Genomic DNA, 18,365 nt, shown 5'->3' on the forward strand with positions numbered 1-18,365 from the left:
AAGAGCAGGAAGGTCAAATGAGGAGCCAAAACTAGAAACTATTCAATGAGTAATTTCCTTCAGCTTTCTCCTATGCTGCTGCTGGGACTGCAGAAGTGTGTGCCACCACCTGCAGATGTGCTGCATGACAGGATTTGACTCAGTCCTATGCAATAGTCATACACAGTTACTGATGTAACTGAAGTTTCTGATACACAAAGAAGTTCCTCTGGGATTACATCTTCAGTAGGAACATGCTTTGTGTTGAGTCAATTATTTACAGATTTTGCTCCTAGCATGTTTTCTTGACTAAATTCTAAAACAGGTTGCAATTGAGAAGATTTTGGATATGAAGGGTCATCGTCAACTGAATTCTACTCAAAGCAGACCCACTGAAATGAATAATAATTAATAATAATTTATTATTTATATCCCGCCCATCTGGCTGGGCCTTCCCAGCCACTCTGGGCGGCTTCAGATAGCCATGCCCATTCATTTCAGTGGGTCTACACTTTATGACTTGGTTGAACACAACTGAAGGCTTTATTATATCAGGGATGAGGAACCTGTCAACCTCCAAATGCTGCTAGACTAAGATCCCTGGCCACTGGACATGTCCATTGAGGCTGTTGAGAGTTGGAGTCCAACAACATATGGAGAGCCAGAAGCTCTACTTCTGCTGTATATGGCCTGGTGTGTCCACATTGACTTGGTGGTGTGTTCACATTGACACTCCTGACTAGATTCAAGCTCAGAAGTGGGTGCTTAATTCACAGATCCTAACATACCTGTTTCTGCTGGTTATGTAGCAGAAGGTCAGGCACCAAACCCCGTTTACTGGAGTTACTAATTCAGGGATAGGGAACCTGTAGCCCTCCAGCTGCTATTGGACTCCCATCAGCCTCTGCCACTATGTCCAATGGCCAAGGATGATGGGAGTTATAGTTAAACTACATCTGGAGGGTTACAGGTTCTCAATCTCTACCCTGCTTCAAGACTTTTCAGTACCTGGTTCTTTGAATATATACCACCATCTATTTGTGCTTCTTGGAGCAATTGCAAAAAATAAAATAAAATAAAATAAAACAACAACAACACAGCATTAGTGAATTTGACAGTGATAGTTTCTGAGAGAAGCTGAAACTAAAAGGTTTGTTCATCCCACCTGAGTCTGAAGTTTGCTTGAAATGAATTTAGATCTGTGTCTGGGTCAGGACTCAGGACCCACTACTGGGTCATGGCCTGATCCAATGTGGGTTGCAATAGGAGCACCAGTACAATGCAAATATATAAGAAAAGTGGTCCTGGGCCTGAGAAAGCTGAAGATACCTGATCTAATATTCCCAGATCCAATGACAACCTTTTGAGAAGGTGGTACACTATTGCCTACTTAAGGGTAACATAAGGTTGTATTAACTTTTTTGCATGGGCAGAAATGTGTGTGTTCCCATTAGTAAAATGCAACACAAATAGAATCCACACAATGCCACACAAACAGAAGTATGTTGCATTTCATCATACAATCAGATTTGGCTGTTAGGTTTTGCAGTTTCTTATTAATGAGCATTGGTAGCAAGGGGGGGCCGGACAAATGAATGGAAAGTTTCAGAGGACATTATAAAAAAAATTTTTAAAGAAACTCTCAATTTTAAACAAGAATTCAGGACAGGAACTGAGGATAAAGCAAAGCCACAGAAGAACAAAGAAGTGAAAAAGTGAAAATCCTATTGGGCAGGGTCAACATTATTGAGCTCATGGCAAGGAGCATGCCCCAGCAGGAGGTACATGTGCAATATCTGGAGCCATCTGGCCCTACTGCATCTTCTTATCACTATTGAATACCTATTATTTCTGAGCAAATGAGCAGTGGTAGAAGGAGCAGTTCACTGCCAGAGTCCTTGACTTTCCCTCTGAGAGATGGTCAGAGTAGGGACAGAAGGAAAGCCAATGAGTGGTCAGTGATGCAGAGGTGATGTAAACACTGGGTAGTGTGACCCACTGGTGACAGCTTGCCCTAGGTCCCCCAAAATCCTGGCACCAACCCTGGTACCCAGCTTTTTCTAAATAAAATTATTGATGGATTATTATTATTTTATTAAACAATAAAGCAGACAGTACAAATGGAAAAAGACAAACAAAAAATTATATGAATTCAGTACAAGGAGCTTTTGATGATAAAATCCAAAACTCAAATAGTAACACATCAGGAGTAAATAGATTGAATATAGTTATAAAGTTATAAATGGGTGTAAAAGTAATAAATGGGATTTACATTGAACAAGAAAAGAAAAGAAAAGAAAAGAAAAGAAAAGGATATTGCCTGTTTGTAAATTACTCCCGTGTAATTGTGTTGTCATATAGTTTTTATTATTATTTATTGTTCATTAGATTTATATACCACCCTTCATCATAAGATCTCAGTGCAGTTCACAGAATAAAATACAGGATAAAAACACAAGTAAATAATTAAAACAAAACAGCAAAACAATAACCCCGGTGTTATGTATTCAGTGGTCTGTGTATGCCTGAGGTTGAGTCTGGAGTCTGGCCTAGGAATCTGAGCTCCTGTGTTCTGATTCGATACATGTTGTCCAATCACAGAACATTTCAGGATTTTTGCCTCTGCCATTGGCCCTTGAACTCTGAGTCAGACAGCCAGTCTCGTTGGGAGTAGAGTGGCCCAGGTTTTCAGAAATGTATATAAGTAGTTGCTTTGGCTCTGTTTCCCAGTTACGTAGTTCAGTAAAGGTTCTTGCTGTTATCACTATGTCTTGCCTCGTGGGAACCCACCTACACTTTACCCCCCCCCCTTCTCACAGATACATTTAAAAGGCTATGGAATATTAATCAGCTGAAGGCAGAAGAGGAATGTTTTTGCCTGGCATCTAAAAATATATAATGAAGGTGTCTCCCTGTGGAGAGCATTCCACAAGCAGGGAGTTCTTGTGTTGCCACCCTCCAGACCTCACATGGAGGAGGCACACAAAAAAGGGCCTCAGAGGATGAATGCAGAGATCATGACGGTTAAATGGAGAGAGGCAGTCCTTGAGGTATTGTGGTCCTGAGCCATTTAAGGCTTTATAGGTCAAAACCAGCGCTCTGAATTGGGCCCATAAGCTAACTGGCAGCCAGTGGAGTCAGGCCAGGATCAGTGTAATAATATGCTCAAACCGTTATGTCCCAGTGAGCAGCTTGGCTGTCAAATTCTGCACCAGCTGAAGCTTCTGAACCATCTTCAGAGGCAGCCCCACATAATTAATCATTAACCCTCAAATAGAAGTGAAATCAGAAAGATCAGTGCTGTCCCTAACCACATAAAGTCAACAGGTCAATTTCCCTGAGCATTGGATATAATTTTCTTGAGCCAGTCTAAAGTATAAGATGAGACATCTTTCCAGCCCTAAGCAATTATTAATCAAGTGACCACCAAGAGATATATAATTAACTGTTTACATATAAGATCCATACCTAGTTTTTGCATTCATTAAATTAGTCTCTACGCCAATACATTTATTTATTTATTAAATATTTATTAAAAGTTTAAAGATTACAGAAAGAAGAAGAAAGAAAAAAATTAAGCAAAACAAATCAATACATTACAATACACAAAAACAAACAAACAAAAATACATCCAAAACAAAAATAAAAGCAAAAACAGTTAAAAACACATCCAATTTTTCCATTTCTTTGTCTTTCATTTACTTGTTTCATCGACTTCCTCACACCTCCCTTTTTTGTATTCTAGTTATTAATTATTTCAGCAAATCCATTCTTATCTTAATTTATTTTAACCTTATCTTACCATTAATACCATAAAACTTATTTGTATTTAACTCCTTATATCATTTCTACTAAAGCTATGTAATTTCATTCCAACATTTTTCTAACACTCATTAATTTTACAATATTTCTATAAATAACTTTTAAACTTCTTTTCCAATCTTCTTCCACCGTCCCTTTTCCCTGGTCTCGGATTCTGCCAGTCCTTTCTGTCAATTCCATATGGTCCATCAGCCTGGTGATCTTCTGTCCAAGGCTCTTAACTCTTTTCCATGTCCCTTCTGTGGATCTTCTTCATATTTATACATACGCTTTACTTTATCTTCTGCTGATCTTGTTCTTAATTTCCTTCCTTTGGCGCTGAGGAGTAGATCTCGGGGAAGCTCCAACCTAACAATGTCTTTATTCCTTCTCGACAGGTCAGCCCGTTCTCCGTAGTCAAAATTAAACTCCAAAACATATTTCAGGACATGTTTCAAAATCCCTCCAAAGCTGGAGGCCCCCACAACTCCGATCTCTTCCTGATCCAAATCCAAATCCCAAAAGCCAGAACATCCCTGTATAAGGGGATCTGTCCATCTTTCCTTCTCCAGTCCAAGCGAGGCTCCGATCCTCAAAATCTGACTTTCTCTAAATTCAGTCATAGAAGGCAACAACTTATATTCATCAAATTGCCTCTGTAAGGCTGGGGCTCTCTCCACTTGTATTACTTGAGGTTCAACAACCACTTCCTCCCTCGCCTTCTCCACAACTTGCCGTGTCGTAGTTTCTGTATAGATGTTCACTTTTTGTCCCAAGTCAGTCACATTTTGTCCCAGATTATCAATTTTAATAATCATAACATCTGTCTTCTTATGAAGCTGATCCAATAAAGCACTTATCTTACAAAATGCAGTCACCAAAGCTTCTTCTGTCGACATTCTTACCCGTTCAAGGTCAATCCCTGATTCTCACAGTCTTTTATCTCTGCAGCTGGGAAATTCCCTAGATCCACTTCTGTAACAGTTTCAAAGACTCCCTCTAGAGGAAACAATTTCTATTTGTATCAAACCTTTTAAACGCAGATCCAGCAACAAAATTAGTTTCAATTTTCAGTTACTTTTGCTCCTTTTTGAGCGCAGAAGGAAATAATTCTACGCCAATACATTTAATTGCTATCCTTTTGCATTATTGTTATTAATAGCTATACAGTGGTACCTTGGGTTAAGAAGTTAATTTGTTCCGGAGGTCCGTTCTTAACCTGAAACTTAACCTGAGGCACCACTTTAGCTAATGGGGCCTCCTGCTGCCGCCGCACAATTTCTGTTCTCATCCTGAGGTAAAGTTCTTAACCCGAGGCATAGCTGTCAACTTTCAGATTTGAAAATAAGGGATCAGCAGCCTCGAAAATAAGGGATCAGCAGCCTCACCTGTCCCGGGGACAGTCTACTGGATATCTAACAATCCGGGATAGCAGCAGGAACCAGCGGGAAACGGCGCTGGAATAAGGGAATTTCCCACAAAATAAGGGAAGGTTGAGAGCTATGACCTGAGGTACTATTTCTGGGTTAGCAGAGTCTGTAACCTGAAGCGTCTGTAACCTGAAGCGTCTGTAACCCGAGGTACCACTGTACTGCTTACCGGCAAAAATAGCTTATAGGCAGTTTACAAGTATATAATCAATTGTAATATGCACACAGAATTAAAATCCACAATAAAACAATTTCATTAAAGCATTCAAAAACATCCATGATTAAAATGTGCAATAAAACAAGTTACAATATGGTTGAAAGACATAGCAATTTAAAACTTTTTTAGTAAAGCAATTAAAACAATTATAACAGGAAGCTCAAGTTCAGGGGAATGTTTCTCTAAACAGGTGTCTCTTCAAGAGCTGACAGAATGCCAATCTTGATGGGGTCTCTTGTATTACAGCATGGATCGGATAAATCATGGGTGGGAAACCCTGGAACCAAATGTTACCCTCTAAGTTATCTGGCCCTCGGGACTCTCCACACCACACTCCCTCCCCCAAGCCACGCCACTCACTGGCTCTGCTTCATTGAGTGTGCCCCCCCCCCCGAGTAGAATATGTCCTTGAGCTGTGATAATGTTTCTTGCTTGCTTAGATGGAGGATAGAGAGGAGTATGTGAGTGCAGGCTGTAGAAAACAGCCTACTGTACAAAGGCAAAAATTACAATTGCCGGGCCTCTCACTTTTGTCCCAGGCCCGGCCCACCTCTGACACGGTTGTCCCAGAAGATAATGTGATGGTCTGGCTGAAATTGGCTTCCCACCCATTTTAAATGATGAATGCTTATATCTCATCCTCTCCTTTCTTTAGTGCTTAGGCCAATCAACCAGTCAGAACTGCGATGGATTAATGAGGGCATCCTGTACAACATTCACTACAACCATGGAAGGCTGGTGATCCAGACACCTGGAATGTACTTCATCTATTGTCATTTGCACTTTTACATTGCCGAGTGCAAAGGTGGGGAGATCACCATAAAGTTGGAGATTCTTGTGAACACATCTGTGGCGAGGTCAACTTTGCTCACTTTGTGCAGCTCTCAGAAAACTTTCAGAGACAAAAGACAAGACCTCTTCGTAACTTTACTGGCAGAATTGAAGAAGGGGAATACAATAGGAGTACAGGTCAATGAATTCAGCTATGTTGATGTATCTGACTTTCCTGAAAACAATGTTTTTGGAGCCTTCAAGTACACTGGTGAAAACTGGAGGTACTCTTTGTTCAGGACAGAAGATGAAAAATGACTTTAATTGTTCTAAATAAAGGTATATGTATACTGAAGGCCTGTCATTTGAGATGTGCCAAATTCAGTCCCTCTTGAAGGGACTATGGAACATTTGGTGGCTATTATGCAGAGAACACGGGTGGCGCGGGTGGCGCTGTGGGTAAAACCTCAGTGCCTAGGACTTGCCGATCGTATGGTCGGCGGTTCGAATCCCCACGGCAGGGTGAGCTCCCGTCGTTTGGTCCCAGCTCCTGCCCACCTAGCAGTTCGAAAGCACCCTTAAGTGCAAGTAGATAAATAGGTACCGCTTTATAGCGGGAAGGTAAATGGCGTTTCCGTGTGCTGCGCTGGTGCTGGCTTGCCAGCTGCAGCTTTGTCATGCTGGCCACGTGACCTGGAAGTGTCCTTGGACGGTGCCGGCTCACGGCCTCTAGAGCAAGATGAGCACGCAACCCTAGAGTCGGACACGACTGGCCCCTACCTTTACCTTTACCTTTATGCAGAGAACAGTGGAGGCTGGTCCACTAGGACAAACAGGGCACTGCCCCATCAACATCAATCTGTCCTTAGCCAGCCTGCCCTTGCCTGCCTTCTTCTTTACAACCAGACAAGGGTTGACCCTGGCTTTCAGCTTCATAGTGTTATCCTGGTAGAACTCAAAGGGGAGGAGGATGGGGACAAAACCAGAATTAGTTGACTCCACCTGTCATTGGCTCTGGATCTAGATCTGTCTTCTGCCCTCCCTCCCAGTCCCTTTGGGCACCACTCACCAATCGCAGAAAGTGGGGTGTGAAATACACATACACACACAAAGAAACAAACTTGTTATTGCTGCAAAAAAGTTCAAAGGTATTTCTGATCTTATAAAATACAGTGGACGCTCGGGTTGCAAACATGATCTGTGCGGGATGCACGTTTGCAACCCACAGCATTCGCAACCCGCGTCTGCGTGTTTGTGCACACGCGGGTTGCGATTCAGCACTTCTATGCATGCACAAAGCACGATTTACCACTTCTGCGCATGCGCAACCGCCGAAACCCGGAAGTAACCCATTCCAGTACTTCTGAATTTTGGCGGTCCGCAACCCAGAAGTAACCCATTCCGGTACTTCTGGGTTTCGGCAGTCTGCAACCCAAAAAAACGCAACCTGAAATATCTGTAACCCAAGGTATGACTGTACAAGGATACCCTGAACTGGCATAGAAATGGGGGGACTGGGTGCTATATTTTCTTTTTTTCTATTTATATGGTAGGAGAAAATACAGGTATGATCTAGCAGTTATATGTCCCATTGATTTCAGTGGAAGAGCTTTGTGGTGCAATTCTACATGTTTGCTCAGATATAAGCCACATCAAGTCCACTGACAGGGATAGAAGAACCTCAGGTGTGGGGGCCATATGTGCCCATCCAGGCCTCTTTATTTGGCCCTTGGGATTTCCACCAGGCTGCACCAGTTCTTCAGCCACATCCCCTCTCCCTAGGCCACACCATTCACTATCTCTGTCAATGCCTCTTGCAAGCCTGGTCAGAGGATAGAGAGCGGTACGTGACTGTGTATAGAAACTAGCCTACCGGAAAAAGTAACATTCACATTTTTTGCTCTGCCTAGTCTTTCAGCTGGCTCACACACCACTTTGGCATGTGGCTGCAGGAAGCTTGCCCAGAAGGGTATGTGGCCCTTCGGATGAAAATTATTTCCCAGGCCTGGTGCATAGGATTGCAGCCCTTCTCTCCCCCGCTGAGAATAATTGGACCTAAAAGTCAATTTTGCCCATTGGATTTATATTCCAGGGATGCAATCCCACACCCAATTTCCTGGGAATAAGCCTGTTAAACACAGTGGAATTTATTTAGGAATTGGAATAGCTGTCTATAATATTGTTAGAAGAAGAGAAAAGCTGTATCTTCAAGATGACCTTAAAGCTCAAATGACATTTCCCCAAAATCTGATAGAACTTCAATGTGACTTCCAAAAAGTCAAACCTTAGCAAGTTTCTTTTCAGAAATGCAATTTCTGAGGAATGGTATAACTCTTAACTTTTGTTGATGTCTTAGGAGGCACTATATGAAACCACCAATCAATGACAATACTATTAGAATACCACTGGTTATTTTTTCTCTTTTCTTTTGGAAAAATCCCTAAATCCATAATGCAACATGAAAAGGAAAACGGTGGGTTGGGAGCCACTAGTGGTTCACAGCCTGGACACCTCTTGAGATTCATCTGCTGTAATAGCAGAGTCTAGAGTCTCTCAGATGCAAGCAATTTTATCCTCAAAATGCTTTGCAAACAAGCCACAACGAGCTACTGTCGGTTCTGCCACCTCCTTGGGCCAGACTGTTCAAGACCACACACTCCCAATAGAAGTTCTGCTGGGCAGCACAGTGAAGATGCAATGGAGGCAGCAAAGTATGCCTCCATTGCCACTAGGTAGGCTTGATGATAAGCCCTCACCGTGTTCCATTGCATTTGACTAGAGTTTTCCTCTACTCACGTTCAACCTATCTCCCAGCTTGTTTCCTTAACCTAAGCTCTGGAATATACCAGAGAAGCAAGCAGGCTCCACAAAGTGAGAAAGAGTACTCAGGGGCAATCATGTCAATGGCCTAAGCCGTTCTGATGTTCAGAAGTCATCCAGGGCTTTGACAGAAGCACCAAGCATATCAGTCAGAAAATCCCAGAGAGTCACCTGGAAACCCATTGGATCTACCAGCCTTCAAGGGTGCCCCATCCTCATAGGTCCCTGCCTCTTCAGAGGAGATAGGGTGCGGAAAGCCCAAATCTCCACAGGAAGTGAGATGGCTATGTCAAGGGACTGCTGTCAATATCCCCTCAGGAACTCTACAGTTCTATGATTCTAACAAGTACCCCAGAATTGCAGAGTTGGAAGGGACCCCAAGGGGTATCTACTATAACCCCCTGAAATGTTTTTGTTTAGAAATGCAGAATTCACAGCTAAATAACCCCTGACAGTCAGCCATCCGACCTGCTTAAAAACCTCCAAGGAAGGTGAGTTTACTACCTTCCAAGGTAGTCCATGCTATTGTCAAATGTCTCTTACAGTGCAAACTGATTCAAATTTCTCCTTCATTCCAATTCTCCACTGCATCCCAGTTAAGATTACTCTGGAATAAATTACATGAACAGAGTACAGATGTTTAATAAAAGAAGCTAAAAGTGCATATAAATGGTTATTAATCTTTGTAAAGTTCTTGACAGCAGGGAGGCTGGATGATTCAGGATATACACCCAATGTTTATGCCAAAACCTAATGACATCTGTAATCAATAAAGCTGTAGCCTGTCTGATCCCAAAATGATTGTCCTGTAACGATTACATCATCCCATCCTTTAGCCCTCACCACCTACATGTGAGCTTGGCAATATTCCTTATTTAGCAAATATTCACACTGTCCCACTATCTTGTGATCAGCATAATGAGAAATAAAAGCACACTATAAATGAAAGCGATGCTTAGGATATCCTGTTATAGAGCAAGAGCATGGTGCAATGGAGTTGTAATTTTCAGGCAGATGACAGAACAAAGAAAGCCTAAAAAGGACCACCTCTCCCCATATGACCCAACCATCAACTGAGGGTATTCTTCATGTGCCCCTTCCATGATAATATACAAAAACACAACAGAACATCACACATTAAATGCTTCCTGATACAGGGCTGCCTTCAGATGTTTATGGAAGGTCGTATGATTATCCATCTCTTTGACATCTGCAGGGAGAGCATTCCACAGGGCAGGCACCACTACCAAGAAGGCCCTCTGCCTGGTTCCCTGTAACTTCACTTCTCGCAATGAGGGAACCGCCAAAAGGTCCTCAGAACTGGACCTCAGTGTCTGGGCTGAAGTATGGGGGCAAACATGCTCCTTCAGGTAGACCAACCATGCCAGAACCCAAGCCTGAACCCAAGCCCTCGCAGACACAAAAAAACTATAATAAATTAAAAATGAACACACACACACCAGACCCAGACAATTGCTATAACTTGTAAAAATGCCCCCAGATGGACATGTAGACCCCCCCCCCCGAAAGAGGACATGTCCGGGATTTCCCAGATGTATGGCAACCCTAGGCTGTGTCACCTGTCTGAACAAAGGACTTAAATTCTAAAAGCAGCTCTCAGACCCCTCATAAAACCATTAGTTGAGGTTTTAATTTAATCTAAAAAACACCCAGTCAATAGAGTTAATAGTGCATTATGCAAAAGTGCCACAGAACGAATCGACACTGGGTTGTGTCCAACTAAATTCTACTCAGAATAGGCCCATTGGAATTAATGGATCTTAGTCAGTCATGTTCATTATTTTCAGTGGGGCTATTCTGAACAGGACTAATATTGATTGAACCTATTGTCTCATTACATTTATATTCTGCAATTCAGAGATGGAGGACCATGGCTATGCTTGCTGGAGCTGGTGGAGTTTTGAGTCACATGTCTGGAAGACATCCAGTTCCCCATCCATGCTCTGAATCAACCACTGACGTGGATGGGTATGTTGAGGGGAAAACAGAAACCACCTATTGTTAGAACTAAAGAAAACAGATATAATCTCAGTAACCTTTCTTCTTCCTTTGGGTTTTAAGCCAATATTTGAGAACAGGGCAAGTGAGCTCTTATTTCAGTTAGCAACATTCTTGTTTCAGTTTGTAAGAAAGGAAGTCTTAAGTACCCACCACCCAAAGTATAATAGAACTTCCTTTGCATGTCTGGAGCCTGAGGCAAGTCTGGTGATGAGATTTGGCTTCCCTTGGAGAACAATGAGCCCAGCAATTGTCACCTCTGGGCATTTCCTGGGGTAGGAGGTGTGTATACATGTCTTCAAGCTTGGTCTCCTCATCGCCAACTGCCCCTGATTGTTACAGAGGTTGTATTCACACAGCAGTTTATTCCATTTCCCCATTTCCTTAACTATTGGAAGATTCAAGACACTTGGGCAAAAAAAATGAGAGGCACAAATACAAGATGGGTGACACCTGGCTTGAGAGCAGTACATGTGAAAAGGATCTAGGAGTCTTGGTTGACCACAAACTTGACATGAGCCAACAGTGTGACGCGGCAGCTAAAAAAGCCAATGCAATTCTGGGCTGCATCAATAGGAGTATAGCATCTAGATCAAGGGAAGTAATAGTGCCACTGTATTCTGCTCTGGTCAGACCTCACCTGGAGTACTGTGTCCAGTTCTGGGCACCACAGTTCAAGAAGGACACTGACAAACTGGAACGTGTCCAGAGGAGGGCAACCAAAATGGTCAAAGGCCTGGAAACGATGCCTTATGAGGAACATCTAAGGGAGCTGGGCATGTTTAGCCTGGAGAAGAGGAGGTTAAGGGGTGATATGATAGCCATGTTCAAATATATAAAAGGATGTCACATAGAGGAGGGAGAAAGGTTGTTTTCTGCTGCTCCAGAGAAGCGGACACAGAGCAATGGTTTCAAACTACAAGAAAGAAGATTCCACCTAAACATTAGGAAGAACTTCCTGACAGTAAGAGCTGTTCGACAGTGGAATTTGCTGCCAAGGAGTGTGGTGGAGTCTCCTTCTTTGGAGGTCTTTAAGCAGAGGCTTGACAACCATATGTCAGGAGTGCTCTGATGGTGTTTCCTGCTTGGCAGGGGGTTGGACTCGATGGCCCTTGTGGTCTCTTCCAACTCTATGATTCTATGATTCTATGACATAGAAGAAAGTACTTCTTCCATCCATTTGTGGAATGCTGTCCTCAGGGAGGTTTGCCTGTTGCCTTCATTATACATCTTTAGGTGCCAGGTGAAAACATTCCTTTTCAACCAGGCCTTTTGCTGATTAATATTCTACAGCAGTGGTTCCCAATTAGGGATTTGGGGATGCCTGCAGGTCTGTGAAACCGACCCAGGGGTTCTGCAGCCCCATCCCTTGCCTCCACCCAACTAATTTTTTGTCACATTTGCATGGCAATATCACAAATTTCATGGTCTGTTTTAGCGCTGTGTGATTTTTCAATATGTTGGCCAAAATCAGTTTTGAAATAACACCACGATAACGATTTTGACCCAGCAATACACAACGATATATTGCTCCTCGCACGAGGGAAAGCAGGGCAGCTGATTTCAAGGCACCGCCGATATTGCACAATGATCTCAGCTGATAAACACTGCTGATCTGAGCTGCCTGCGAGTGACATGGCACGGTAGCTCTAGCGCACTACAGTCACTCACAAGTCCCCTCCTGCTGGAGGGGTGGCCAAGGGGAAAGTGGCAGGTGGCACCAGGCAAATGTTTTTCGGGCAGCACAATGCCTGCAGGCACTCGAGCCACTGCGTTGCTCACAGGAGAGATGCCATGACTTGGGCGTGCTGCAGGCCCAGTGATGCTTGCGGGGCCAGCGCGTGCCAATTGCATCATTTTTGGCCACCGTCTGGTGGGAGGGACAGCAGCTCAGCATGCTAAGAGCCCAGCCCCAGGCTGCACTGCTTTTGGGAGCAGAGAACCGGGCTCTAGGGCACCTGGACTTGCACATCACCTTGATCTCCATCATGCCGCCCCCAAGGTAAGTGTCGCCCTGCCCCCTAGCTATGCATAGATTTATCAACACTTTCAAAAGTAGGGGGTCCATGTTAGCTGGAATGTGTTCAGAAGAGGGCAGTCAAGATGATCAAGGGTCTGGAAACTACGTAAGCCAAATGAGGAATGCTTGAAGGAGCTGGATATGTTTAGCCTGGAAAAGAGGAGACTGAGAGGAGATATGATAGCTGCCTTAAATATCTTAAGGGCTGTCACATGGAGGAGAGAGCAAGCTTGTTTTCTCCTGCTCTGGAGGGTAGGACTCGAACCAATGGCTTCAAGTTACAAGAAAGGAGATTCCGACTAAACATCAGGAAGACATTTCTGATGATAAGAGCTGTTTGACAGTGGAACAGATTCCCACAAGAGATGGTGGACTCTCCTGGGGGGGGGGTGGTTAAGCAGAGGTTGGATGGTCATCTGTCATGGATGCTTTAGCTGAGATTCCTGCATTGCGGGGGGCTGGACTAGATGACCCTTGGGTCCCTTCCAACTGTAAAATTCTACAATTCTAACAGGTTCTGCAGTGTGAAAGGAACATTAGAAAATGGAACAGAAGCACTGGCATTATATTGGGGAAACTAATACAGTGGTACCTCGGGTTAAGAACTTAATTCGTTCTGGAGGTCCGTTCTTAAGCTGAAACTGTTCTTAACCTGAGGTACCACTTTAGCTAATGGGGCCTCCCGCTGCCACCACGCCATCGTCGTGCGATTTCTGTTCTCACCCTGAAGTAAAGTTCTTAACCCAAGGTACTATTTCTGGGTTAGCGGAGTCTGTAACCCAAGGTACCACTGTACAACATTCCCCACATCTTTATGCAACCAAGAGTTCCCTGTCAAGTAAAGCCTGCTTCTGATTTGCAGCTACCATTTGGTTGAAATTTGACAACTGTGAGAGATAATTACGTAATATATAAATCTGTGTGGACCAGGAAGCCACTCCTATTTGTTTAGCTGGGAATGTATCAGGCCTTGAGAGGATGACATAATTTCTGAAATTTCACAGATTACATTGCCAGCACTCTCGTGTATTCACAGCATTTGTAGACTCAGGGCCAGGGATCCTCGCCAAGTACCTCCCCCACCCCTGTGTTTTGCTGACGTTTTCTTTCTGCCTCTGCCTGCTTGCTGTACACTTTATGTATCTGCTCACCAAGGGTGGGTCCTGTGCTGACTTCCAAAACTGGTTATGTTAGCATCTGACTGTAACTGTAAGAGCTTTCTGAGTTGTATGCCAAGCAAACAAAAACATGAAGTTCAATAGAATGTTGATTTCACAAAAGATCAGTATACTGTTTTGCATATGGCATCTGGAAGCCTCCTTCACTTCTATGGCATGGGAAGTTTAAATTTGAAGCTTGTGCATTCTTGGTAGACCCTTATCTCTTCTGGTTTATCTCCCTCTTCATACCCCTGCCCGCAGACAAAAGAGGATGATTCCAAGTAAATGGAGATAGCTGGGTTGTTCAATGGAGTTCACCATCTCAGCAGGAAATCCATTCATACAATGGAGGAACAGGGCATTTCCTCTTGTGACAGCCATCCTTTGAGGAATTCCCTCCCCTCGAATATTACACAGCCACCACCTCTGCTGTCTTTTCAGTGCCTAACTGAAGCCCTTCCTCTTCCAACAACCCTTTTAAATTGAAAGCTCCCACAGACAGAGTTTGTACTGACATTGTTTTGTTGGTTTTATCACTCATTGTCTGCCACTCTGAGCATCTTTGAGAGGAAGGGTGGGATATAAATTTCAACAAAGAAATAAATAAAATGTTATCATTAAAGTTTCAATTTGTTACACACCTTCAGCATAAGGCCCCAGGGTAGGCCCCAGTACAATGGTGCCTCACAAGATGAAATTAATTCGTTCTGCAAGTTTTTTCATCTAGCGAATTTTTCGTCTTGCGAAGCACGAAATCCCATAGGAATGCATTGAAAATCAATTAATGCGTTCCTATGGTCAAAAAAAGTCCAAACAAAGCCAAATTTGGTACAAAAAGAGTTTATTAACTGCTCTTTAAAGTCACACATACTGTAAGGAGCATTTCAAAAATTGAAGGAACAATAAATTAAGTTTCTAAACATGACAGAAAAACATTTAAAAATCAACAAAGTGTACAGTACATTTTCTAAGACTCTGGGGGACAACTCGAAGAAGGTTCCTCTTCCACTCTTTGCTTCTTGCTGAAGAACCTGTCCATGGTCTGCTGCTTCATCCGCCTTTTCAGCACCTCCCTGAAAGGCGACATGACCCTAGTATCAAAAGTGTTCACAAGGTCATGTGCCAGGTCCTTGTCAGGGTGGTGCCGCTGTGCAAAAGCCTGCACATTTTTCCACTTCAGGCAAATGTCCCTCAGTTCTTTGGAGGACAGCCGTTCCTCAGTTGCTTCCTCCTCTTCCAGCGAGGCCTGCTCCTGCGCAGCCTCTGCCTGCAGTTCGACCAGCTCCTGGGTGGTCAGCTCATGGTCGTGCTCCTCCACCAGCTCGCTGACGTCCTCCTCTGTGACCTCCAGGCCCATGGTCCTCCCCAAGGAAACAATGTCCTGCACCACTGTTGACTGGTGCATCAGAGTTACTTGGTGCCACACAGTCCGGCCACAGGCTGCGCCAAGCGCAATTCAAATTTCTCTGGCTGATCCCGTTCCAGGCCGTGGTGATCATCTTCAAGCAGGTGACGATGTCGAAGTGGTCCTTCCAGAATTCCCGCAGGGTGATGGTGATGCAATCAGTCACCTCGAAGCATCGCCTGAAAAGCTCCTTGGTGTAGAGTTTTTTGAAATTGGTGATGAGCTGCTGATCCATCGGCTGGAGCAGTGGTGTGGTGTTAGGCGGCAGGAACATGATGCTGATGAAGCTGAACTCCTCCAACAAGTCCTCCTCAAGGCCTTTAGGATGAGCAGGAGCATTGTCCATCAGAAGCAAAGCCTTCAGCGGCAGGTCGTTGTCCAGCAGGTACTGTTTGACAGCAGGGCCAAAAGCAAGATTGACCCAGTCCACAAACAGCACACGTGTGACCCAAGCCTTACTGTTGGATCGCCACATGACACTCAGCTGCTCCTTGACGACCTTGTGTTTCTTGAAGGCCCGTGGGTTCTCCGAGTGGTATACCAGCAGGGGCTTGATCTTCAGGTCGCCACTTGCGTTGGCACAGAAGAGCAGGGTCAGACGGTCCTTCATGGGCTTGTGGCCAGGCAACTTGGCCTCCTCCTGTGTGATGAAATTCCTTTTGGGCATCCTCTTCCAAAACAGCCCGGTCTCGTCGCAGTTGAAGACCTGCTGTGGAACGTAGCCCTCCGTCTTCACAACCTCCAGGAACTCTGCTGCAAAGTCTTCAGCCGCAGGAACATCAGAACTGGCAGCCTCTCCATGCCTGACCACGCTGTGGATTCCAGATCTTGTCTTGAACTGGTCAAACCAACCTCTGCTTGCCTTGAAGACTTCTGGCTCGCCTGAGGTTCCTGGCTGTTCCCGGACGAGGTCTGCGTGCAAGGCCTTGGCCTTCTCACAAATGACGGCCTCAGTCACTGTGTCCCCTGCACGCTGCTTCTCTTCTAACCAGATGAGCAGCAACTTCTCCACCTCCTCCAGAACAGCTGGGCAGTTCTTCATGATTCTGGTGACTCCCTTGGCTGCATCAGTCGCAAGGATCTTCTCCCTCATCTTCAGGATGGTCCTGATGGTCGATGGATTCCTCCCGTACTCCCTGGCGAGGTCTGTCACACGCATTCCACCGTCGTGCTTCCGGATGATCTCCTTCTTCATTTCCAGCGTAACCTTCTCCATCTTCCTCTCGCCGGCCTCTGCAGCAGCAGTTTTCTTGGGTCCCATGGCAGCACAGCTCCTACCTTTGCAACCCCCCCCCCCAAAAAAAATCAGTGCTTCACATCCAAAAAATTCAAAAGCACCCAGCCACCCACCACACAGAAATTCAAACCCAGAATTTTTTAAAAAAAAACAGCAGAGTGGCCCAATGGTCACAGAAAATCATAAAAATGCAGGGGGGGGGGAACACACAAGCTTCCAGATTCTTGCAAACCCCTCCCCAACTGTTCCCCCAGCCACCCACCACACAGAAATTCAAACCCAGAATTTTTTTTTTCAAAAAACAGCAGAGTGGCCCAATGGTCACAGAAAATCAGAAAAATGCAGAAAAAAACACACAAGCTTCCAGATTCTTGCAAACCCCTCCCCAACTGTTCTCCCAGCCACCCACCAGACAGAAATTCAAACCCAGATTTTTTTAAAAAAAACAGCAGAGTGGCCCAATGGTCACAAAAAATCATAAAAATGCAGGGGGAAAAAACAAGCTTCCAGATTCTTGCAAACCCCTCACCAACACCAAGTCCTTGAATTCCAAACACCCCAACCCAAAATCCAAAACCCCCCAAAAAAGTTTTAAAAGTTTAACTTACCAAATGGCTGCAAAAGAAGTTTTGGAAAAGCTTCAAAAATCACCAAAGTCTTCAAAAACCTCAAAAAAGGCTACCACACTGCGTGCTATGAGTTGCTCCTCGAAGTCAAGTCACAACTGCACCTCTTCAAGCAATGCACCCTGGGTTTTAACGGTTTTACAAAAAAGGAAACAAACTTGCAAGACGTTTTCATCTTGTGAAGCAAGCCCATAGGGAAATTCGTCTTGCGAAGCAACTAAAAAAATGAAAAACTCTTTCGTCATGCGAGTTTTTCGTCTTACGAGGCATTCGTCTTGCGAGGTACTACTGTAATCTTAAAATATCCTATAAAAAGGAGTACAAAACAAATTGGAGTCAGGCTATATACGCTATATGAATATAGCCAAAGGCCAGGGTAATGAAATGTTTTTCAGCATATATGGAGCAATTGGTTTGTTCAAAGTACACTACATGTAGTAGCAGTCCTTAACACTGTTACTGTAAGGTTCATCCTGTGCTTTTTTCCCTAATAAATAAATAAATGTTTAGAGGTACTCTCATTTTCCTACTCATATTGAAATAATGCCCCTCAGTGAGGCCAAATATAGATTCACAAAATGTTTAGGGGTATGTGTACCCCTGCATCCCACCCCCCCAGAAAAAAGCACTGGGTTCACAAATACTATTATCACCATGTAGCAGACTGGAGGCTTCTGGCAGCAATCCCATGCACACTTATCTAGGTAGTAAGATCTACTGAACACAGTGAGTCTTAACAAGAAAATACAAATATGATTGGACAGTAAGACTGAAAGAATGATGAAGCCACCTACTGTCTCCATAAGGAAGCTTGAGAAAGTTATTCTTTGTAATTTATTTATCTACTATATCTTTTGAACATTCCCTCTCCACCCCCACC

At 44.0% G+C, this 18,365-nt stretch overlaps 1 protein-coding gene across 1 annotated transcript in view; it reads left to right on the plus strand.

Annotated features, from left to right (window-relative positions):
• Positions 1-6,635, plus strand: part of TNFSF8 (TNF superfamily member 8) — a 29,360-nt gene extending 22,725 nt beyond the window's left edge. The window contains exon 4 of the mRNA XM_079962256.1: positions 6,083-6,635. Coding sequence (XP_079818382.1) covers positions 6,083-6,516 — 434 coding nt within the window. The 3' untranslated portion in view covers positions 6,517-6,635. The remainder of the gene's footprint in view (positions 1-6,082) is intronic.
• Positions 6,636-18,365: the final 11,730 nt, after the last annotated feature.

This window comes from Podarcis cretensis, assembly GCF_951804945.1.
Source record: "Podarcis cretensis genome assembly, chromosome: Z".
Lineage (NCBI taxonomy): Eukaryota > Metazoa > Chordata > Lepidosauria > Squamata > Lacertidae > Podarcis > Podarcis cretensis.